Raw genomic sequence first — 26,085 nt, 5'->3', positions numbered from 1 at the left:
TGTATCACGTGTGTGATTTTTGATTTGTATTTATCTGATGACTAATGATGGTGAGCACTTTTTCATATAATTATTGATTATGCTTATATCTTCTTTTGGGAAATATTTGTTCAGATAATTTGTCCACTTTAAAATTGGACTGTTTGTCTTCTCATTATGGAGTTGCAAGGGTTTTTTTTTTTAATACAATCTGGATAAAAGCCCTGTTTTCAACATATGCTTTACAAAACTTGTCTTTTTTGCCCCCACCGTGTCTTTTGAAGAGCCAAAGTTAAAGAAAACCTCTTAATCTTGATGAAGTTCATTTTATCAAAATACCTTTTATAGTGTGTGCTTTGGTGTCCTATTTAAGAAATCTTTGCCGAGCTATATGCCACAAAATATTTTTCCTACTTTAAGTAATAGTTTTAGCTCTTACCTTTAAGTCTTGTATTATTTATGAGTCAATTTTTGTGTATGCTATGCTCCATTCTCTTTCCTCTCCTTCTGATATTCTTTTTTACATTGAAGTATAGTTTGCTTACAATATTGTATCAGTTCCAGGTGTACAGTGTAATTATTTAATATTTGTTTGTGTTCTGTGTGAAGTTGCTGTGAAGTGTTGGCTATATTCCCCGCACTGTACCTTATACCCTTGTAACTTCTTTATTCTGTGCTACCTGATGGTTTGTACATCTGATCACCTTCACCAGTATCGCCTCTCCCCCACCCTTCTACTTTCCATAACCACTAGTTTTTTCTCTGTATCTGTAAATTTGTTTCTGTTTTCTTATATTCATTCATTTATTTTGTAGATACAAATATGAGTGTAAACATACAATATTTGTCTTTCTCTGACTTATTTTTCTAAACATGATACTCTCCAGGTCTATTCCTATTGCTGTAAATGGCATTTTCATTTTTAATGACCAAGTAATATACTATTGTGTATGTGTGTGTATACACACACACACACACACACACCATATGTATATATGTACCATATATAATATACCCCACACCTTTATCCATTCATCTCTTGATGGACTTATAGATTGCTTCCATATGTGATATTCTAATTATGCATACATTTGACCTGTTCAAAACAGATCCTCCAAGACTCTATTAGTTTCAAATTTTTTTTTAAATTTCTGCTCTTCACAATGGATGCCGGGCTGGTTGAAGCACAAGCTGGAATCAAGATTGCTGGGAGAAATATTAATAACCTCAGATATTCAGATGACACCACCCTTATGGCAAAAAGTGAAGAGGAACTAAAGAACCTCTGATGAAACTGAAAGAGGAGAGTGAAAAAGTTGGCTTAAAGCTCAACATTCAGAAAACTAAGATCATGGTATCTGGTCCCATCACTTCATAGGAAATAGATGGGGAAACAGTGAGAGACTTTATTTTCTTGGGCTCCAAAATCACTGCAGATGGTGACTGCAGCCATGAAATTAAAAAACGCTTACTCCTTGGAAGGAAAGTTATGACCAACCTAGACAGCATATTCAAAAGCAGAGACATTACTTTGCCAACAAAGATCTGTCTAGTCAAAGCTATGGTTTTTCCAGTAGTCATGTATGGATGTGAGAGCTGGACCATAAAGAAAGCTGAGTACAGAAGAATTGATGCTTTTGAACTGTGGTGTTGGAGAAGACTCTTGAGAATCCCTTGGACTGCAAGGAGATCCAACCAGTCCATCCTAAAGGAAATCAGTCCTGAATATTCATTAGAAGGACTGATGTTGAAGCTGAAACTCCAATACTTTGGCCACCTGATGCGAACAACTGACTCACTAGAAAAGACCCTGATGCTGGGAAAGATTGAAGGCAGGAGGAGAAGGGGAGGACACAGGATGAGATGGATGGATAGCATCACCAACTTCATGGACGTGAGTCTGAGTGAACTCCGGGAGTTGGTGATGGACAGGGAGGCCTGGCATGCTGCAATTCATGGGGTTGAAAAGAGTCGGACACGACTGAGCCACTGAACTGAACTGAACTGAACTGAGTCTGACTTCACTGATTTTTCTTTCTTTGATCATGTTTACATTTTCTTGATTCTTTGTATGTTGAGTAACTTTGTATTGCAACCTAGATGTTATGAACATTAAGTTGTGGAGATTCTGGATCTGTTGTTTTTCTCTGATGACTACTGTTTCCTTTGGATTCAGTTCAGTTCAGTCACTCAGTCGTGTCGGACTCTTTGCGACCCCATGAATCACAGCACGCCAGGCCTCCCTGTCCATCACCAAATCCCAGAGTTCACTCAGACTCACGTCCATCGAGTCAGTGATGCCATCCAGCCATCTCATCCTCTGTCGTCCCCTTCTGTTCTTGCCCCCAATCCCTCCCAGCATCAGAGTCTTTTCCAATGAGTCAACTCTTCACATGAGGTGGCCAAAGTACTGGTGTTTCAGCTTTAGCATAATTCCTTCCAAAGAAATCTCAGGGCTGATCTCCTTCAGAATGGACTGGTTGGATCTCCTTGCAGTCCAAGGGACTCTCAAGAGTCTTCTCCAACACCACAGTTCAAAAGCATCAATTCTTTGGCACTCAGACTTCTTCACAGTCCAACTCTCACATTCCATACATGACCACAGGAAAAACCATAGCCTTGACTAGACGAACCTTTGTTGGCAAAGTAATGTCTCTGCTTTTGAATATGCTATCTAGGTTGGTCATAACTTTCCTTCCAAGGAGTAAGCGTCTTTTAATTACATGGCTGCAGTCACCATCAGTAGTGATTTTGGAGCCCAGAAAAATAAAGTCTGACACTGTTTCCACTGTTTCCCCACCTATTTGCCCTGAAGTGATGGGACTGGATGACATGATCTTCGTTTTCTGAATGTTGAGCTTTAAGCCAACTTTTTCACTCTCCTCTTTCACTTTCATCAAGAGGCTTTTGAGTTCCTCTTCACTTTCTGCCATAAGGGTGGTGTCATCTGCATATCTGAGGTTATTGATATTTCTCCTGGCAATCTTGATTCCAGCTTGTGTTTCTTCCAGTCCAGCGTTTCTCATGATGTACTCTGCATAGAAGTTAAATAAACAGGGTGACAATATACAGCCTTGATGAACTCCTTTTCCTATTTGGAACCAGTCTGTTGTTCCATGTCCAGTTCTAACTGTTGCTTCCTGACCTGCATACAGATTTCTCAAGAGGCAGATCAGGTGGTCTCGTGTTCCCATCTCTTTCAGAATTTTCCACAGTTTATTGTGATCCACACAGTCAAAGGCTTTGGCATAGTCAATAAAGCAGAAATAGATGCTTTTCAGGAACTCTCTTGCTTTTTCCATGATCCAGCAGATGTTGGCAATTTGGTCTCTGGTTCCTCTGCCTTTTCTAAAACCAGCTTGAACATCAGGAAGTTCACAGTTCACATACTGCTGAAGTCTGGCTTGGAGAATTTTGAGCATTACTTGACTAGCATGTGAGATGAGTGCAATTGTGTGGTAGTTTGAGCATTCTTTGGCATTGCCTTTCTTTGGGATTGAAATGAAAACTGACCTTTTCCAGTCCTGGGGCCACTGCTGAGTTTTCCATATTTGCTGGCATATTGAGTGCAGCACTTTCACAGCATCATCTTTCAGGATTTGGAATTGCTCAACTGGGATTCCATCAGCCAAGAAGGAATGCAAAAACCATGTGGGTATCTTTGCACCTGTGGTTCTCAAAGTTTGGGGTATGCAAGAATCACCTGACAGGGCTTCCCTGGTGGCTCAGTGAAGAATCCGCCCACCAGCGCAGGAGACACGGGCTCAGCCCTGATCCGGGAAGATCCCACATGCCTCGGAGCAACTAAGTCCGTTTACCACGACTACTGAGCCTGCGCTCTAGGGCCTGCGAGCTGCAACTGTGGAGCCCGCGCGCCCCAGAGCCCTGCCCTGCCATGAGAGAGGCTGCGCAATGAGAGGCCCGTGCACCGTAAGTGGAGAGCAGCCCGCTGGCCACTGCAATAGAGAAAGGCTCACAGCAACGAAGACCCAGCGCAGCCAAAACCAGATACATAAATAAAGTTATTTATATATGTAAAGAGTCACCTGAGAAAGCCATGTGGGTCCTTGAGCCTTATTAGAAAACTGATTTAGTGGTCTGAGATGAGGTCCGGGAATCTAAAGTTTTAAGAATAACCCCAAAGTCTTTTCATTCGGATTCTCTGGGTCCCCCTCCCCACCCTCTTCACAAGACTGCCTTAGACTGGGACCTGTGTGTGGAATAACAGGAGACGATTTAGAAAGATGATTTGGAACCAGGTGGCCAAGAGGCTTAGCAGCCATGCTCACAAGTTTGTTTTGGGGCCTGAATAAAGTTCAAAATGTCATATATGTTAGAGATATATTTTGAAATGTTTCTACCTGAAATGATAGTTGAAATTGGCTTCAAAATAATACAATGTGGGCAGGATTCAGAGATGGAGAGAGAGAGTGGGTGAGAATCTGGATGAAGCAGAATCGGCCATGTGTTGATGACTGCTAAAGCTGGGTGATGGTTTATTATGTTGCCCTGTCCACCTTTGCATATGTCCGAAAGTTTCCATAATAAAAAGTAAACAAGAAGAGATCAGAATAAAATGGTGAAAAAACACAAAAAAACAAGAAAAGCACTTAGAGATGCAGAGTAGTGCTGTGCTTAGCGCATGTCTTACTTACCAGATGGTTCATTTGTAAGTTCCTCACCTTTAGAATAGGATAATAGTATATTATTGATAGGGTTGTTCAGGGGATTAAATGCAATCTGTAATGTGAAACACTTAGCATAGTACCTGGCCCATCATATTTTATAAGAGAGCTTATTTTTATTATTACTCAACTTTGGCAGGCAATGGACAGCTATTAAAAACATTTGAGCCCGAGAGTGACTAATCAAAACTGTTTCCAAAGCATTAGAAAAGCTGTTTCTGGTTACTGGGGTTACTACAGAAGAAATGTAAGCTTTCGGTATTAGAGCCCAAGAAAACAGTAAGACTGGTCAGACCTTCCTCAGCCTTCCGACTGAGCTGTGGAGGTTCTTGCAGGAGCTGTGAAGATGCTGTGTCAGCCTTAGGAACAGAGGGACAGCTTTTCTGCTGGAATGAAGCCAGAGGCCTGGGGAGGGCAGGGGGCCGGTAGCGGCCAGTCAAGGGGCTGCATTTTGCAGCCAGTGCGGCAGTGGAGAACCCCACAGCCAAGAGAAACCAGTGTAAGCAGGGCCTGGGAGATGCAGGGTCTACCGAGCTGGACTAAGTGACTGGGAGGGCGAGCCAGAGCCAGAAAGGGAAGGAGCTTGATGAGACATCAGGATGGGCTCAGAGACTTTCAGCAAAATGAGCAACTGGTCAGAGAAAGATCCAGAGTTAAGTTCCAGTTCTAAACTGATGAGGCTAAAACGCTGCAGAGGTAGGGAGCCACTATCAGTGTGCAGAGGCATTGAAGAGGGCTAAGGGTATATATTGGGCTTCCCTGGCGGCTCAGCAGTAAAGAATCCTCCTTCAATACAGGAGATGAGCGTTTGATCCCGGGGTCGGGAAGATCCCCTGGAAAAGGAAATGCAACCCACTCCAGTATTCTTGCCTGGGAAATCCCATGGGCAGAGGAGCCTGGTGGGCTACCGTCCATGGGGTTGCAAAGATTTAGATACAACATAGCAACTCAACAACAACTTGACTTTCAGTTCACTTCAGTTCATTCGCTCAGTCATGTCTGACTCTTTGCGACCCCATGAACCGTAGCACACCAGGCCTCCCTGTCCATCACCAACTCCTGGAGTCCACCCAACTCATATCCACTGAGTTGGTGATGCCATCCAACCAGCTCATCCTCTGTGGTCCCCTTCTACTCCCACCTTCAATGTTTTGAAGCATCAGGGTCTTTTCAAATGAGTCAGCTCTTCACTTCAGGTGGCCAAAGTATTGGAGTTTCAGCTTCAGCATTAGTCCTTCCAATGAACACCCAGGACTGACTTCCTTTAGGATGGACTGGTTGGATCTCCTTGCAGTGGGGACTCTCAAGAGTCTACTCCAACACCATAGTTCAAAAGCATCAATTCTTGTGCGCTCAGCTTTCTTTATGGTCCAACTCTCACATCCATACATGACTACTGGAAAAACCATAGCCTCTGCTTTTTAATATGCTCTCTAGGTTGGTCATAACTTTCCATCCAAGGAGTAAGCATCTTTTAATTTCATGGCTGCAGTCACCATCTGCAGTGATTTTGGAGCCCCCCCCCCAAAAATAAAGTCTGTCACTGTTTCCCCATCTATTTGCCATGAAGTGATGGGACCAAATGCCATGATCTTAGTTTTCTAAGCATTGAGCTTTAAGCCAACTTTTTCAACTCTCCTCTTTCACTTTCATCAAGAGGCTCTTTAGTTCCTCTTCACTTTCTGCCATAAGGGTGGTGTCATCTGCATATCTGGGGTTATTGATATTTCTCCCAGCAATCTTGATTCCAGCTTGACTTTACCAGATAATTACTTATGTCTCATCTTGCTTTTGCCATAGTGATGTGGTCTAATGAAACATGAGTAATGCCAAGTTGTAAATACTCCTCATATCTCTACTCTTTGAAAAGACACCTCAAAATATCACTGTGGAAACACATGACTGCTTGTATATGATACTTGAACTTATCTCCATAGAGCGTGGTTATAAACTGTTGCCTATTTATTATGAAGGACAGCTATCACCTCTGTCTCCTGTCCTGGCTAGTATTGTAAGAGAACTATTTTAGGCTTTAGATAAATGGTAAGGATGGAAACCTAAGTGACGTGTCCTGGTCTGAATTTCTGTGACTCTTTGATTAGATGACTATCAAAGCTTAGAGAATAGAAGCTGTTTTCAACAGTTTAATAAAGCTGTGCACACACAAACAGCAAAACAGCAAAAACTTGCTCATGTGGCAATATGTTTTTCGTGAATGTTTTTGAGACAGCAGAATTATTCAGATACTTTACCCAACTTTCATTTTACTACTATAAACCTGTCCTTAATCTTAGTAGTGTTAAATCACCAAGGAATTGCTGAATAACTCATAAACATGCTTATAACATAAACTTTTCAACAATTAAAAAAAGTGACATAGAATAATATCTATTGACATGCAAAGGATATATATTAAGTGAAAAACTAAGGTTTCAGACGAGTAAATATATTGAGCTTATTTTGCAAGAAAACTTTCAAATGCGAACACCAATGCATAGTGTTTATACACAGAGAAACTTCTGGAAGGGTATACTCCATAATGTGAACAGTGGTTAAATTTTGTGACATGATTACTAGTAATTTCTATTTTCTTCTTGACACTTGTGTACTATATGAAATTTATAAGGTAAGTAAGCATTTTGTTGCGTGTGTGATAAGAAAAAGTAAACCTTTGTGTTGAGAAATATGCCTGTATCACTTAAATTGTATTGAAATATTGTCAGCAGTTGAAGGACTGGGCTTTTCCCCTAGTTAGTTGCTTATAAGGCACAGTTATGGTGAGGGATAGATCACTTTTATAAAGTTCATAAAAGGTGAACATTCTATAGGATGAACAGCACGTGGTTCCCATTATATTGGAGTGTTTTAAATGTTGAGTGTAAATTCTAAGAACCGATGGCCCCTGTTGAGGTAATCTAATCCAATGCTTCACTTTATAGCGGAGGAAACTGAAGACTAAAGACAGTAAGTGAATTTCCGAGGTCACACAGCTCGCGCTCGTGGCAGAACTAGGAGTGGGACCCCTCCTGGAAAACTCTTCCACTCTCATTCTGCCACTGGAGGTCACATTTTCTGATTTCTACATATGTTGTCTTTAAACCACATCCTGACTGTTTTTTCTCCCTTATTTGATCTTCAAATGAAGAATGCTTCTATACTTATTTTTGAAGCCATAGGAATTTGTATGATGGACATGTTTGGGTGAACTCCTGGAGTTGGTGATGGACAGGGAGGCCTGGCGTGCTGCAATTCATGGGGTCACAAAGAGTCAGACATGACTGAGCAACTGAACTGAACTGAACTGAAGACTCTAGCAGAAGAGTTGCTTTATGATATATGAGCCATAACTTAGAAAATTTTCATTGAAATACATTTAATTCCTAGTAGAAGAAAGCTTATAAGCTTCTTAACTTTCCAGTCAGGGCAGTTCATTAACGCTGGTGTGACTTTCTCTGCTAATAATTCTCCTCTTTTCTTCAACAGCTGGCCGCATTCCGCACCCTCCTGTGCAGCAGGGAGGGTGAAACGGCGGCTTTTCTGTTGAGCAATCACCGTCCACCACAGCCTTTGAAGGGCCGAAAAGTGAGAGCCTCTTTCCGTTAAAAGTCGTTGCCAAGAGACCACCCCAGACACGCCTGTGGAGAGAAAAGAAAACAAACACAAAACTCCCGACTTTCCTAGAATTGTAATTTATGGGCTGACGTTTATGGGGTGACATAGCCGTTTTGCTATCAGCTTGTGCCCAAAGAAAATCAGATCTTTTGAATCAAACTGACTTAAGTCACCTGTCTCAGATTCGCACTCTTAGGTTTATAAGCAGCAGACACTGTTTGATGTGTATTAAAGCCTGTGGAATACATCTGTTTCCACCTGTGTGACCGCATGGTGGGCATCGTAAACCTCAGAATGTGTTAGGAATCGTCTCTTGCCCTAGAGGCTGATCAGTCACATCTCTCAGTGGTGTTGGTGATATACCTAAATTCATTCCCAGAATAATAGGATTGTGGTACCTTTTTCTAAACAAGTGATTCTGCTGGATATCTTGATATCATTCCAATTCATAAAAGTAGATACTATTTCCTTTTCAAGTGAATTTTCATTTGGATTATGTTGCTGGTTTTCATTGCAGAGTACTTCTAATAAAACAAACAGAATGAGAGCTATGGAGACATGGGATATAGTGAATTAAAGCATCTATTCCACAGCTCAAGAAGAGCCCATCCAATTTTGGAGAGGACTTCCCCGGGATATAAGTAGCTTTTAAACTTTAATGCCTTACACCACCTATCTCATTCACTTGGTGATGCTAATAATAAACTGGCTAATAATTGATCAGACACAGTGATTGTCAGTATATGGCATAAGCGGTGTTTATGACGTGGTTTGAAACTGATGAGGTGCCACTGATGAGGGCAGGCAGAGCTGCCCATGGGCTCGAGGGACAGACTGCCTAATTTTGACCTGTGTTTTGGCAGCAGAGCAGACAGCAGTCCTGTGAAGATCATTGTTTTATCAACTAATGGGGAAAATTACTTGAGTCTCAAATATTTGCTCAGTCCACAGTCCCATCGACCCATTTCCATAGCAACACCTGTCTCCCCTGACACACGTGTCCCTCCATCTCTTAAGCAGTTTTGTAAGCTGGCTCTTGACATTCACTTTAACCTGTTATCTCACATATCTTTGCCTGGTTTTGGTGAAGAAGAAACGGAGAGGTCCTTCTGCTCTTTCTGGTTCAAACAGAGTGACTCTCAGCATTAACTTAATAATCAAATTTAAAACGAACACATACTCCACTCTGCCACCTTCTGAAAGGAGTTAATTGAGTTTCCTTAATTGTGATGATTTGTTTCAGAACCCATCTTCCTCTGGATATAGATTTTCATAATTGAAAGTATCCAGTAAATTGTGTAATAAAGACATATAAATTTGAATTAAGATGAGTTCCTAAGACGAAAGCTCCATTGATTTTCTTTTTCACTTTACATTTTCTAGCTTGAGGCCTTGTAGGAGATTGACATATAATAAATACATAATTAATTGAATATTTAAAAACTTTTATTTTGTATGTTTGGTAATTATCTTGCTGCTTGCAACCAAATGCACTGTTAATTCATGTAACAAGTAAAGTGCAATTTATCTCTTGAAAATTATTTTCTTCTTAAAGGAATACTTATTAAATCTACCTGTGTATCCAGAAGTTCTAATGGCTTTAGAAAGACCGGTGTTGAATGAATTTCTTTAGTTTGGCAAGACATGCTGTCTCCCTCACTAGTACTCTAGTGAGTCAAAGAAGTCTGTTTTCTCAGAGAAAGTAACTAGCATGCAAGACAGGGATTCTAATTACTGTGTATGAGCGTTACCACTTTGTAAGTCACGGTTCCTGCCACAGTATTCCACCAGTTCTATGCTACAAATTGGACTTTAGTAGACTGACAAAGTCTGCACAGCACTGATTGCCTTGAAGATTGTCTGATAATTTATCTCTCAGAGGCAAAAGGTCTAAGTGTTATCCAAAATTGTTATCTTGTGGAAAGATTAAAGAGTTGTAAATACTAATATTTTGTTTCCCACCTAGATTGGATTTATATTTGTTAAGCATTTTGTATTTTAACTTAAATTGGATTCAATCGTAATAAAGATAATGAGACAAACTTTGAACTTGTTTATGCAAGATACAGAATGAAATTACACTTTTACACTCTGTATTTAGAAGGCAATTTCAAATCCACAGAAAAATTGTAAACACCTTTGTTTTTCCCTCTGGATTTGAGAGGAAACTTACCAACAGGTTACTGCATCATCTCAGAAACTGTAGTGTATATTTTCACAAGTTAGGACATTATCCTATAGAACTGTGTGTGTGTGTGTGTGTGTGTGTGCGCGTGTGTGTGCTCAGTCACTCAGTCATGCCCAGCTCTTTGCAATCCTATGGAATATAGCCTGCCAGTTTCCTCTGTCCATGGGATTCCCCAGGCAAGAATACTGGAGTGGGTTGCCATGCCCTCCTCCAGGGAATCTTCCCAACCCAGGGATGAAACCTGTGTGTCTTATGTCTCCTGTATTGGCAAGCAGAATCTTAGCATTGCACCACGTGGGAAACCCTACACAACCGTCAGTTCAGTTCAGTCAGTTCAGTCGTGTCCGACTCTTTGCGACCCCATGAATCGCAGCACACCAGGCCTCCCTGTCCATCACCAACTCCCGGAGTTCACTCAGACTCACATCCATCGAGTCCGTGATGCCATCCAGCCATCTCATCCTCTGTTGTCCCCTTCTCCTCCTGCCCCCAATCCCTCCCAGCATCAGAGTCTTTTCCAATGAGTCAACTCTTCGCATGAGGTGGCCAAAGTACTCGAGTTTCAGCTTCAGCATCATTCCTTCCAAAGAAATCCCAGGGCTGATCTCCTTCAGAATGGACTGGTTGGATCTCCTTGCAGTCCAAGGGACTCTCAAGAGTCTTCTCCAACACCACAGTTCAAAAGCATCAGTTCTTCAGCACTCAGCCTTCTTCACAGTCCAACTCTCACATCCATACATGACCACAGGAAAAGCCATAGCCTTGACTAGACGGACCTTTGTTGGCAAAGTAATGTCTCTGCTTTTGAATATGCTATCTAGGTTGGTCATAACTTTCCTTCCAAAGAGTAAGCGTCTTTTAATTTCATGGCTGCAGTCACCATCTGCAGTGATTTTGGAGCCCCAAAAAAGAAAGTCTGACACTGTTTCCACTGTTTCCCCATCTATTTGCCCTGAAGTGATGGGACTGGATGACATGATCTTCGTTTTCTGAATGTTGAGCTTTAAGCCAACTTTTTCACTCTCCTCTTTCACTTTCATCAAGAGGCTTTTGAGTTCCTCTTCACTTTCTGCCATAAGGGTGGTGTCATCTGCATATCTGAGGTTATTGATATTTCTCCTGGCAATCTTGATTCCAGCTTGTGTTTCTTCCAGTCCAGCGTTTCTCATGATGTACTCTGCATAGAAGTTAAATAAACAGGGTGACAATATACAGCCTTGACGTACTCCTTTTCCTATTTGGAACCAGTCTGTTGTTCCATGTCCAGTTCTAACTGTTGCTTCCTGACCTGCATACAGATTTCTCAAGAGGCAGGTCAGGTGGTCTGGTATTCCCATCTCTCTAAGAATTTTCCAGAGTTTATTGTGATCCACACAGTCAAAGGCTTTGGCATAGTCAATAAAGCAGAAATAAATGTTTTTCTGGAACTCTCTTGCTTTTTCCATGATCCAGCGGATGTTGGCAATGTGATCTCTGGTTCCTCTGCCTTTTGTAAAACCAGCTTGAACATCAGGAAGTTCACGGTTCACATATTGCTGAAGCCTGGCTTGGAGAATTTTGAGCATTACTTGACTAGCGTGTGAGATGAGTGCAATTGTGTGGTAGTTTGAGCATTCTTTGGCATTGCCTTTCTTTGGGATTGGAATGAAAACTGACCTTTTCCAGTCCTGTGGCCACTGCTGAGTTTTCCAAATTTGCTGGCATACTGAGTGCAGCACTTTCACAGCATCATCTTCCAGGATTTGAAATAGCTCAACTGGCATTCCATCACCTCCACTAGCTTTGTTCTTAGTGATGCTTTCTAAGGCCCACTTAACTTTACATTCCAGGATGTCTGGCTCTAGGTCAGTGATCACACCATCATGATTATCTGGGTCGTGAACCATAGTATGGCTAAAATAGCTAAGAGATTCAGTTCAGTTTAGTTGCTCAGTTGTGTCCGGCTCTGTGCAACCTCATGGACTGTATCATACCAGGCTTCCCTGTCCATTACTAACTCCTGGAGCTTGCTCAAACTCGTGTCCATTGAGTTGGTAATGCCATCCAACCATCCAACCATCTCATCCTCTGTTGTCCCCTTCTCCTCCTGCCTTCAATCTTTCCTACCATTAGAGTCTTTTCCAATGAGTCAGTTCCATGAGGTTAACCTTGCTTTTTTATCACTGCCTATGCCATTTGAAAGTAACTCAATCATTTCAGTTCAGTTCAGTCACGCAGTCGTGTCTGACTCTTTGCGACCCCATGGACTGCAGCACGCCAGGCCTCCCTGTCCATCACCAACTCCCGGAGTTCACCCAAACTTATGTCCATGGAGTTGGTGATGCCATCCAACCATCTCATCCTCTGCAGTCCCCTTATCCTCCCACCTTCAATCTTTCCCAGCATCAGGGTCTTTTCCAATGAGTCAGCTCTTCACATCAAGTGGCCAAAGGACTGCAGTTTCAGCTTCAACATCAGTCCTTCCAATGAACACTCAAGACTGATTTCCTTTAGGATGGACTGGTTGGATCTCCTTGCAGTCCAAGGGACTCTCAAGAGTCTTCTCCAACACCACAGTTCAAAAACATCAATTCTTCTGCAGTCAGCTTTCTTTATAGTCCAACTCTCATGAAGTGATAAATGGGTCCTTTCCCCCAGGGAGAAGGAAGAACAGAGGTCGGCAGATGTGGTACCCAAAGTGGAGCCGGGAAACCTGGCCTGTGCAGGACAGAGACGCTTGTCCACCGGATCAGCGGGTCTTCCGTGTGTAGACATCGGCTTCTGACCACTGTGCTCTGTCTCCTGTTGAGCTCTCAGGTTCCCGGGAAGCAAGGTGTCTCGGTTAGATCTTGTCCTCATCTCTTTCAGCCTCCTTCGGATTTGTCCATCAACCAGTGTGGAGTGATGATGCCTACTGGTCACAGGGCCATGTATTTATGGATGGCTCAAGAAGCATTTGTTGAAAGAATTAACCAGTCAACACACGAATGGATAACTGCTCTGACTCTGTGTAAACTTCGCACATCCTGAAATGTGTCCTTCCTCAATAAACTGGCAAGTGCCCGTAAGTTAGTGATCTGTACTCTGTGTGTGAGTTGCTCAGTCATGTCCAACCCTTTGTGACCTCATGGACTGTAGCCCGCCAGGCTCCTCTGTCTGTGGAATCCTCCAGGCAAGGATACTGGAGGGGGTTGCCATGCCCTCCTCCAGGGGATCTTCCTGACCCAGGGATCGAACCCGGGTCTCCCCTATTGCAGGAAGATTCTTTACTGTCTGAACCACCAGGGAAGCTAAAAATCCAAGCAATTTGTTCTGTAAAGGGAATGTTACTTCACCAGTTGTGAAATTAAGCCAAGATAAATGTGTAGGGGCTATAGGTTATATCGTTGTGTTGTAACTAAACGGGACACCCTCTCCCCAGGATGTGCTGTGCCTTGTCGCTCAGTCGTGTCCAACTCTTTGTATCCAGGTCTTTCACACCGCAGGCGGATTCTTTACCATCTGAGCCACCAGCGTCCCCAGGACGGTCTCCAGACAGGTTCTTGCCAAAGCCAAGGTTCTCGCCAAAGCCAATGTTCTCATACCTCTCCTGCAAGTAAAACCTTCTACTGCCCTCAGCTGGACGACTAGAGAATTGCCTTCCATAGCACATGCTGCAGACCAACGGCACTCAGTCTGGTCTGAAGACCCCTGAGGGTTCTGAGACAGTTTCAAGGGGTCGATGAAGTCAAAACTATTTTCTGGATTTCCCTGGTGGTCCAGTGACTAGGACTCTAGGCTCCCCACATCAGGATCCTGGCTTCAGTCCTTGGTCAGGGGACTAAATCCCACATGCCACAACAGAAGATCCCATGTACCACCAAAAATATGGAAGATCCTAGCACAGCCAAATAAACCAAACAAAACAAGGACTTCCCTGGAGACCAGTGGTTAAGACGTCACCTTCCAAGGCAGAGGGTTTGATCCCTGGCCAGGGAACTAAGATCCCATGTGCTTCACAGCCAAAAAACCAAAGCATTAAAGAAAAAAAAAAGGAAGCAATATTGTAACAAATTCAATAAACAACAAACAAACAAATGAACAACAACAACAAAAACCCAAAGAAAAAGAAAACTATTGCCTAATTGTCCCAGGAAGCTATCTGCTTTTTTCACTTCTGGACACTTGCAACGCTAATGCAAAAGCAATGACATTTAAAACTGCTGGTTTCTTAGCATCAGGGTTGTGACTGTAAATAGTATGTAAATAGTATTAGTAGTCATACACGTGCATGCGTGGGTGCTAAGTTGCTTCAGTTATGTCCGATGGACTGTGTGTGGCCCACCAGGCTCCTCTGTCCATGGGATTCTCTAGGCAAAAATACTGGAGTAGGGTGCCATGCCCTCCTCCAGAGGATCTTCTTGACCTGGGGATCGAACCCACGGCTCTTGTCTCCTGCATTGGCGGGTGGGTTCTTTACCACTAGCACTGCCTGGGAAGCGCATGTACACACGTATATATGCATTACTCACATAGAAAAGGTAAATGGTAGTCACATAGTCTCACATTTGACATAGGATTAATCACTTAATTTCAGGTACTTCTAGATTTATTCTTCCTAACATCAAGTTCAAGGTCAAGAAATTTGCATCAATTTCTGTTTAGGTGCTGAAGGAACAATATAATTTTTTCTAAATTTAGGTTAACTCCTTGAATTCAAGCCCACACTACTTACTGTAGTCACTCAAGTTATATAGTAGTTCCCTGGCTTCTGCTAACAGAAATTTTCCTATGACTTTTTCCTCCTAGTAAACTTCTCTTCCTTCTGTTCTAAGTACTCGGTTTGGAAAAATTCTTTCCAGCCCTTTCTCTTTTTCTGATTGGATGTTTCTGAATGCTTTTGACCATGACCTTCAAGTTTCCTTGCCACATCCTTTCCTAACCCCGTCTTTTACATTTAACAATCCCCTTTCCATATCTCCTTCAATTCCACCCTTAGGGAATTATCTCTCCAGGGCTTCTATCTTCCAGTTCTTGCTTCTCCTCTTGGAAAAGAGTAGCTGCCTTGGCAGGTTAGTTACGATTCTACTTTCTTGCTGGGTCATAGCAATACACGGGAGAAGGCAATGGCAACCCACTCCAGTACTCCTGGCTGGAAAATCCCATGGACGGAGGAGCCTGGTGGGCTGCAGTCCATGGGGTGGCTAAGAGTCAGGCACGACTGAGCGACTTCACTTTCACGTTTCACTTTCATGCATTGGAGAAGGAAATGGCAACCCACTCCAGTGTTCTTGCCTGGAGAATCCCAGGGATGGGGGAGCCTGGTGGGCTGCCGTCTATGGGGTCGCACAGAGTCGAACACAACTGAAGCAACTTAGCAGTGGCAGCAGCAATACAAGAGGGTGATGTGCGACCAGGTGTTGGCCATCACAATACTTTCCTAAGAAGTCTCCGGAGCTTATCTGCCTTGACGGAACTCTCCAGGTCTAGTCACAGGGCTCAGCTCTGGAAGGTCTGAAACCCAGTTCTTCACAGCAATGAATGCTTTTTTCAAGTGCACACCCACAATAAGTGAGTTTGCAAGGCTCTTATATAAAACAAAACTCAAGTTATTAATTTAGGAAGAGTGACACGAGCCTTACCTTAGCTTGGGATATTCAATCAAGCTGGACCTTGAGTACGGTCCTGAGCTGGGTCATTCATTCAAGGGACGTTTACCGAGTTCCACTAGGAAGGCTACCACACACAGAAAACTGAATCAAATGTTTGCTTGGTGAGTATGGAACTCAGAACAAAGAGTAAGTAGAAGCAGTAAGTGTTTCATATGACTAGACCTGGAAAGGCATGAAACATCCAAGTCCCTAAAAGGGTGCTTTTAAAAATGAGACCATAATGATAGAATTTTGTTGGTTGTGTCTACACAGCACTGCCTCTAAAATACGGATAGTTTTGGCAGAAGGACTTTGGTCTGCTGGCTAATATTTTCTCTACATTGGGTCATGCTTGGATAAACTTTATTAATATGCGCCTCTGCAGTTTTCCTTTTTTCTGTTCTTTTCTGACTAATCAACCTTTTCCCCAGTTGGCACATTTTTTTCTGGACAAGTCACATTCACTCAAGTTAGAGTTTAAAATCTGAAGGCCACTCTGCCCTTTAAGGAGAGTTTTCAAATGTCTGCTCTTATTCATAATATATAGATTATAAAATCAAACTCATAGAGCTATTTAGCTGATACGTAAACTTTTAAACTTATTTTTCTTATTCTCAAGGATTTTTCTTTTCCCTTGGAAAGTCTCAGTAAATCTTTTAAGACTAACAATGGTATTATTTAAATCTATTTACTGAATAGATATAAAAGAAAACAAAAAATGAGACAGCATACTAAAAAGAATTCAATATATCCTGTTTCTTCATTTTATTCTGTTTTATTTTTATGGTGATTTTCTCCTAGGGAAACAGCATTTTATTTCAGTTCAGTTCAGTCGCTCAGTCGTGTCCTACTCTTTGCGACCCCATGAATCGCAGCACACCAGGCCTCCCTGTCCAGCACCAACTCCCGGAGTTCACTCAGACTCACGTCCATCGAGTCAGTGATGCCATCCAGCTATCTCATCCTCTGTTATCCCCTTCTCCTCCTGCCCCCAATCCCTCCCAGCATCAGAGTCTTTTCCAATGAGTCAACTCTTCCCATGAGGTGGCCAAAGTACTGGAGTTTCAGCTTTAGCATCATCCCTTCCAAAGAAATCCCAGGGCTGATTTCCTTCAGAATGGACTGGTTGGATGTCCTTGCAGTCCAAGGGACTCTCAAGAGTCTTCTCCAACACCACAGTTCAAAAGCATCAATTCTTCAGTGCTCAGGTTTCTTGATAGTCCAGCTCTCACACCCATACATGACTACTGGAAAAACCATAGCTTTGACTAGATGGATAATTTGTTGGCAAATTATTTTATTGAAGTGTAGTTAATTTGCAATGTTGTGTTAATTTCTACTGTACATTAAAATGATATGTGTATATTCTTTTTCATATTCTTTTCCATGATGGTTTATCACAGGGCTTTGCTGTTATTCATTCTGTATACCATTGCTTTCATCTCCTAATCCCAAATTCTCAATCCACCCCTCTGTCCCCACCTTGGCAAAAGCAGTTCTATTCTCTGTGTCTGGGAGTCTTCTGTTTTGTAGATAAATTAATTTGTGTCATATTTTAGATCTCACATAAAAGCGGTACCGTATGGTATTTGTCTTTCTGACTTAAGTCACTTAGTACGCTAATCCCTAGTTCCATCCATGTTGCTGCAAGTGGCATTGTTCCATTATTTTCAATGGCTGCATAGGATTCCGTTGTGTATCCATATACCACATCTTTTGGCATTCACCTGTGGATGGACATTTAAGTTGGGCAAACTTAATATGTGATACAGACAGATGCACTGTTTACTCAGTCGGCCAAGATGAGAAACCAAAGGGTGAAATCAGGGATATAGATGGGAGGCATCGACTGTGGTAAATACAAATCAGACTATTCACAATTCTGTGACTAAAGATTTCACATGTATAAAGACTTTTAAAGACAATTTTCAGGTATGCTATACAATAAAGTAGAGAAAGTCAAGTCAAGAAACACCTGGGGTAACAGGCAAATTTGGCCTTGGAATACGGAATGAAGCAGGGCAAAGACTAATAGAGTTTTGCAAAGAGAACACACTGGTCATAGAAAACACCCCCTTCCAACAACACAAGAGAAGACTCTATACATGAACATCACCAGATGGCCAACACTGAAATCAGATTGATTATATTCTTTGCAGCCAAAGATGGAGAAGCTCTATACAGTCAGCAAAAACAAGACCAGGAGCTGACTGTGGCTCAGATCATGAACTCCTTATTGCCAAATTCAGACTTAATTTGAAGAAAGTAGGGAAAACCACTAGACCATTCAGGTATGACCTAAATCAAATCCCTTATGATTATACAGTGGAAGTGAGAAATAGATTTAAGGGACTAGATCTGATAGATAGAGTGCCTGATAAACTATGGACGGAGGTTCGTGACATTGTACAGGAGACAGGGATCAAGACCATCCCCATGGAAAAGAAATACAAAAAGCAAAATGGCTGTCTGGGGAGGGCTTACAAATAGCTGTGAAAAGAAGAGAAGCGAAAAGCAAAGGAGAAAAGGAAAGATATAAGCATCTGAATGCAGATTTCCAAAGAATAGCAAGAAGAGATAAGAAAGTCTTCCTCAGTGATCAATGTAAAGAAATAGAGGAAAAAACAGAATAGGAAAGACTAGGGATCTCTTCAAGAAAATTAGAGATACCAAGGGAACATTTCATGCAAAGATTGGCTCAATAAAGGACAGAAATGGTATGGACCTAACAGAAGCAGAAGATATTAAGAAGAGATGGCAAGAATACACAGAAGAACTGTACAAAAAAGATCTTCATGACAGAGATAATCACAATGGTGTGATCACTCACCTAGAGCCAGACATCCTGGAATGTGAAGTCAAGTGGGCCTTAGAAAGCATCACTATGAACAAAGCTAGTGGAGGTGATGGAAATCCAGCTGAGCTATTCCAAATCCTGAAAGATGATGCTGTGAAAGTGCTGCACTCAATATGCCAGCAAATTTGGAAAACTCAGCAGTGGCCACAGGACTGGAAAAGGTCAGTTTTCATTCCAATCCCAAAGAAAGGCAATGCCAAAGAATGCTCAAACTACCACACAATTGCACTCATCTCACATGCTAGTAAAGTAATGCTCAAAATTCTCCAAGCCAGGCTTCAGCAATACGTGAACCGTGAACCTCCAGATGTTCAAGCTGGTTTTAGAAAAGGCAGAGGAACCAGAGACCAAATTGCCAACATCCGCTGGATCATGGAAAAAGGAAGAGAGTTTCAGAAAAACATCTATTTCTGCTTTATTGACTATACCAAAGCCTTTGACTGTGTGGATCACAATAAACTGTGGAAAATTCTGAAAGAGATGGGAATACCAGACCACCTGACCTGCCTCTTGAGAAACCTGTATGCAAGTCAGGAAGCAACAGTTAGAACTGGACATGGAACAACAGACTGGTTCCAAATAGGAAAAGGAGTTCGTCAAGGCTGTATACTGTCACCCTGTTTATTTAACTTATATGCAGAGTACATCATGAGAAATGCTGGACTGGAAGAAACACAGGCTGGAATCAAGATTGCTGGGAGAAATATCAGTAACCTCAGATATGCAGATGACACCACCCTTATGGCAGAAAGTGAAGAGGAACTAAAAAGTCTTTTGATGAAAGTGAAAGTGGAGAGTGAAAAAGTTGGCTTAAAGCTCAACATTCAGAAAACGAAGATCATGGCATCTGATCCCATCACTTCATGGGAAATAGATGGGGAAACAGTGGAAACAGTGTCAGACTTTATTTTTCTTGGCTCCAAAATCACTGCAGATGGTGACTGCAGCCATGAAATTAAAATACGCTTACTCCTTGGAAGGAAAGTTATGACCAACCTAGATAGCATATTCAAAAGCAGAGACATTACTTTGCCAACAAAGGTCCGTCTAGTCAAGGCTATGGTTTTTCCAGTGGTCATGTATGGATGTGAGAGTTGGACTATCAGGAAAGCTGAGTGCCAAAGAATTGATGCTTTTGAGCTGTGGTGTTGGAGAAGACTCTTGAGAGTCCCTTGGACTGCAAGGAGATCCAACCAGTCCATTCTGAAGGAGATCAGTCCTGAGTATTCTTTGGAAGGACTGATGCTAAAGCTGAATGAACCTCCAATACTTTGGCCACCTCATGGGAAGAGTTTTCTCATTGGAAAAGACCCTTATGCTGGGAGGGATTGGGGGCAGGAGGAGAAGGGGACGACAGAGGATGTGATGGCTGGATGGCATCAGAGACTCGATGGACGAGAGTTTGAGTAAGCTCCAGGAGTTGGTGATGGATAGGGAGGCCTGGCGTGCTGTGATTCATGGGATCGCAAACAGTCGGACGTGACTGAGCGACTGAAATGAACTGAATTGAACTGATACAATAAACATCTTTGGGATCCAGGAGACTCCTGCAGCCCTGATCCCAAGGGGTCTCTCAAATAACATTTACCTCACCGTGCCTTTTCCTCTTGTCATAGGAACTCTGCTATGGGGGTGTGGGGTTTTCCAGCTGCCACTCAATTCTGAAACAGAGCATGGAAACAATAATTCTTAAAGCTCCTTTTATTTGCTGTGTGGTCAATATACTTTCTGGGTTTTTCTTTTAGAAATGGGAGCCTGGACAAATGAAGCTTGAAGTGCTGCTTCCTCAAACAATGGAAGGTTCTGTCGTGCTTTGGAGCTACCCAGAAGCATGCTCTTTGGCTGAGTATACTCACTTATCACTAGAATTTGAGATTTGAGCCCCAAGTATTCTTTCACATTATAGAAAAAGAAAATCCAAATCTGGCTTTGCAACCAATACTAAAGAAAGGAGGAAGCAGGGAGCTCTACTTACTGTCTTCATTATGAGGATACACTACATTTCTATCCAAGCAAAGAAATCTCTGTCGCATTTAATGAAGATGATTCCTTTTAAAAAATTAGGAAGATTGACAAGGTTATGAGACATATTCTTTTAAAAATATTTTTAATAAAAGAATTATTTCATATACATCTCCAAACTGCTAATGTTCAATAACAGTTCATTCTTGAATTAGTCCCCATAACTGATGATGTGTAGATGTGTCAATTAATCACCAGGTTAGACAGTATGCTACAAATGACTTGGTAAAACTTAGTCACCTTCTATTGTTGTGTAATAATTTCTTATGTGTGGGCTTAGATGTGAATGTTCTGCAATGAAGTCATAAATCAAAGCCCCAAATTGTCTGTGCTCCTTCTCCCCAACCTTCCTTTAATCTCCTGTAGTCTTGGGACAGAATCAGAGAAACACTATGTTCCTAATTATGAAATTAATTATTTACTAATTAATAACTAATTAAAAACTAGACATGGATATACATACACACATACATGTATATACATACACAGGCACACACATATACATCTATACACACACACACACACACACACACATACACAGTCCTGAAAGTGAAAGTGTGGGTTGCTCAGTCGTGTCAGACTCCATGTGACCCCATGGAGTGTTGACTGCTGGGCTCCTCTGTCCTTGGAATTCTCCAGGCAAGAATACTGGAGTAGTTTGACATTCCATGCTCCAGGGGATCTTCCCTACCCAGGGATTGAACTGGGTCTCCTGAACTGCAGGCAGATTCTTTACTTCCTGAGCCACCAGGGAAGCCCTACATGGACCCCTATACACATGCACACACACACACACACGTGTGCAGGCATCTCTTCACTTTTTTGAGACACACCTCCTGCTTTCCTCTGTCCTTTCCAGCTGTATCTTTCTCATCTGGTCTTCTCTCTACTTCACTCCCTCTGTGGGTGAGTTGTTTTCTTGTTCCATGACTTTAAGCAACATTTAAATATACTAATGATACACAGGCCTGGCGTGCTGCGATTCATGGGGTCACGAAGAGTCGGACACGAACTGAGCGATTGAACTGAACTGAACTGAATGATACACATATGTGTATTCCAGCCCCAACCTTTCCTCTGCACTTCTAGTTCATATATCAACTGCCTGTAGGGCAGCTTCACGGGGTTTCTGCTGGACACCCACAGCTGACACGTCCACACAGACCCCTGTGCTTCCCTGCACCTTGCGCTCTCCTGGGAGCTTTGTCCCAGGGAGGAGCACCACCAGCTCCTGCAAACCCACAGTCGTCTCTCAACCCTCTCTCTCAGACCACGTCGGTCTCTCAGAAGCCCTGTGGACTCTCCAGTTAACACTCCTAACTGGCTCCCTGCTGCACTGCTGCCACCTCCTCCCTGCTCCACAAAGCACCGGAGGAAACCTTAAAACAGAAACCAACAGGTCAAAGTGCTTCGTTCCATCAAGCTCCACGCTGCAGGGACTCCCTGTCACTCGGAACAAAAGCCCGAGTCCTCGCAAGGCTGGGGGCCCCGTGGCACCGGGTGCTGGCTGCCTCTCTCTCCACTGCCCCTTCCTGCTACCTACGGTCCCCGCTGCCCACACGCCCCTGTGCTTCCTCCAACAGGCCTTTCAAGTCCTGACATCTCACGGTCTCTTCACCTTTAAGGCCCTCCTCTGGATCTTCTCACGGATCACCCCTTCATTCATCCACAGGTCACCCCCTCAGAGAGGCTTTCCCTGATCACACTGACGTAGCACCCATCAGTCTCTTTCGCCTTACTCTGCCTATTTTCTCGTAGCACTTAATATAACAAAATATTGTTCAATTCTAATGTCATCTTCTCCTACAAGAAGGTTAACCTTCTTAGGGACAGGGGTTTTACTTTGTTAACTAGTGTTTTGAGCCCTGAAATAGTTGTTGGTACGTGATAGACGTAATAAATATGTATTTGATGACCAAATGAATATTTTTTCACCCAGATTTAAAATAAACATAGTCAAACTGTGCCAACTTGCAACTCGAAAAAGAAAATTCTGACGATCTGACGCACAGCACTGTGCTACATATGATACGTTTCAAAGTTGCTGAGGGACTAGACCTTAAATGCTCTCACCATGTAAAAGAAGTGATGATTACATGGTGTGAGAGAGGTGTTAGCTCAGGCAATATATGAGTATATCAGATCAACACATTGCACATCTTAAAATTATACAGTGTTGTATGTTAACTATATCTCAATAAAAACAAGTAAAATAACACCATGATTCACAATATAATCTTTAATTTTCTGGAGCAGTTTTGTGCTTCTGTAGAAGACTGAGTGTAGACTTACAACTATATGTCAGCTTGGGATTCATATACAGTGTGCAGTATTCTTTAAAACACATTTCTCAAGATTTAGCAGTCTTACATCATGAGAAATGCTGGACTGGAAGAAACACAAGCTGGAATCAAGATTGCCGGGAGAAATATCAATAACCTCAGATATGCAGATGACACCACCCTTATGGCAGAAAGTGAAGAAGAACTCAAAAGCCTCTTGATGAAAGTGAAAGAGGAGAGTGAAAAAGTTGGCTTAAAGCTCAACATTCAGAAAACGAAGATCATGGCATCCGGTCCCATCACTTCATGGCAAATAGATGGGGAAACAGTGGAAACAGTGTCAGACTTTATTTTTCTGGGCTCCAAAATCACTACTGATGGTGACTGCAGCCATGCAATTAAAAGATGCTTACTCCTTGGAAGGAAAGTTATGACCAACCTAGATAGCATATTCAAAAGCAGAGACATTACTTTGCCAACAAAGGTTCGTCTAGTCAAGGCTATGGTTTTTCCTGTGGTCATGTATGGATGTGAGGGTTGGACTGTGAAGAAGGCTGAGCGCTGAAGAATTGATGCCTTTGAACTGTGGTGTTGGAGAAGACTCTTGAGAGTCCCTTGGACTGCAAGGAGATCCAACCAGTCCATTCTGAAGGAGATCAGCCCTGGGATTTCTTTGGAAGGAATGATGCTAAAGCTGAAACTCCAGTACTTTGGCCACCTCATGCGAAGAGTTGACTCATTGGAAAAGACCCTGATGCTGGGAGGGATTGGGGGCAGGAGGAGAAGGGAACGACAGAGGATGAGATGGCTGGATGGCATCACTGACTCGATGGACGTGAGTCTGAGTGAACTCCGGGAGTTGGTGATGGACAGGGAGGCCTGGCGTGTTGCGATTCATGGGGTCACAAAGAGTTGGACACGACTGAGTGACTGATCTGATCTGAAGGTGTGAGTTAATACAGTAATGCATATACATATATGTGCACACACTATTTGCAATAGTGCTTTTAGTACTTTGAATGGCTTTTGCAAGTTTTCATGCAATGTATGAGTGTATAAATCTTACTGTCACGTCGCTGATTCCCTCCAAGATCCTCCATTATAGTTGAATGGATGATGTATTTCCAACTCAGGTGGTCACTTTGCCCTGGACACAGAACAATGTGGCTAGTGTGAGAGACACACTGAGAGACGACGTTCCGGAATAATGCTGCTTGAGTGAGAGGCACACTGAGAGAAAGGAGAGAAAGGACACGGAAGAGGATGCGGAGCAGGGAAACATGTTCTTGCAGTAAACCGTCCATATCTGAAAGGGAGAACATTTGGTGAAAGAAAAAGAGTATTTTATCAGGAATTAAAAAAAAAAAATCTTTTGGGGGAAAAATTTGTGCGAGGAGAATCTCCCTAAAAAAGGAGGAAGGCACCAGACCTGTTCCTTTTTTAGCCCCCAGATGGTGCTGTTGGAGAAGGAGAGCGATAGGATCCCCTGGGAGTGGGGAGGCTGCAGGGAGACCGCCCATCCTGGGCCTCCTTCCCATCCCATACCACCCATCCTGGGCCTCCTTCCACCTCCTGGTGCAGGATTCCAGTCCCTGCCACAGGCGCCCCCTCCTTTAGTTTTTAGTATGAGACTGAGTGTCTCCTTTTGTACCGTGTTTAAGTCAGCTCATACTTGGAGTCCTTAATTCCCTCTCTTGTTCTTACCTCCTCTTCTCCCTTCTCCCACAGGTACATCTCCAGGCTACTGTGCCCTCTGGGTGCAGCCCTGCCAGCTGCTCTGGGTGTCTCTTAATCCTCTGAGGACTGTACAGATTCCACTGCGCTGCCTCTCTGCCCCTGCCAAGGGAGCGAAAGCTGAGGAAGCACGTTAACAGTAAACATTGGATGTCCCCGCCCTCTGCAGTCTGCCTTTACTAGCCCAAAACCAGGGAAGCGGCCTCAGTGTGCATGACATTTTCCTGGAGTCAGGCCTGCTCTAATGCTGAGCCGCAGCTCTTCACTTCTGTAAATATGTCATCCTTTATTCCTGGTTTGTTTTTTTTTTTAAATGAATGGCATAAGAACAGCACCGTGAGTGCTGTTCTCTTCCTGTGCAAAAGGGACGGACTAGGTCAGGGATCTGTAAGCAGTGTTTAGGACGCATCAGCAGATATCAGAAATTTACTTATTAAAAGTGTTCTTATCAGACGGCCACTTATGAAGGCATTTGTCTCATTTTTACCATGTTGTCCTTCTCTTTGCACCACCTCAGATAGCTCAGTCAGTAGAGAATCCACCTGCAATGCAGGAGACACCCATTGTATTCCTGGGTCGGGAAGATCCCCTGGAGAAGGAAACGGCTCCCCACTCCAGGATTCTGGCCTGGAGAACTCCAAGGACTGTATAGTCCAAGGGGTCGCAAAAAGTCAGACACCACTGAGCAACTTTCACTTTCACTTCACAGTCTTGTTGAGATTCTTGGAGATAGGCAAGTTAGGAGTTAGGAGACCAGCTGGTATTCTTTCTTCAGTCCGCATTCTCTTCTGTATCAAAGCATCATCCCTGCCTTCAAGGCTCAGAGATCTTTCAAGGCAGTCTACCACCTTGCTCAGCCTGGCTTTCCTCCCGCAGATCCCCATATATCCATCCACAGCACACACACCTCCTCTCCTCCCAGCCATTCTTATAATTCAGTTCAATTCAGTTCAGTCATTCAGTCGTGTCCGACTCTTTGCGACCCCATGGACTGCAGCATGCCAGGCCTCCCTGTCCATCACCAACTCCCAGAGTTTACTCAAACTCATGTCCATTGAGTCAGTGATGCCATCCAACCATCTCATCCTCTGTCATCCCCTGCTCCTCCTGCTTTCAA

General features: G+C 43.0%; 1 protein-coding gene across 2 annotated transcripts in view; it reads left to right on the top strand.

Annotated features, from left to right (window-relative positions):
- CA13 (carbonic anhydrase 13) overlaps positions 1-10,318 on the top strand; it is a 39,359-nt gene extending 29,041 nt beyond the window's left edge. For both annotated transcript variants that reach the window (XM_002692829.7, XM_059874509.1), the window contains one exon: positions 8,148-10,318. In XM_002692829.7, the coding sequence (XP_002692875.1) occupies positions 8,148-8,267 (120 nt within the window). In that variant the 3' untranslated portion in view covers positions 8,268-10,318. The remainder of the gene's footprint in view (positions 1-8,147) is intronic.
- The last annotated feature ends 15,767 nt before the right edge of the window (positions 10,319-26,085 follow it).

The sequence above is a fragment of the Bos taurus genome, chromosome 14, assembly GCF_002263795.3.
Source record: "Bos taurus isolate L1 Dominette 01449 registration number 42190680 breed Hereford chromosome 14, ARS-UCD2.0, whole genome shotgun sequence".
NCBI classification, from domain to species: domain Eukaryota; kingdom Metazoa; phylum Chordata; class Mammalia; order Artiodactyla; family Bovidae; genus Bos; species Bos taurus.
This window is presented reverse-complemented; position numbering and strand designations above follow the sequence as displayed.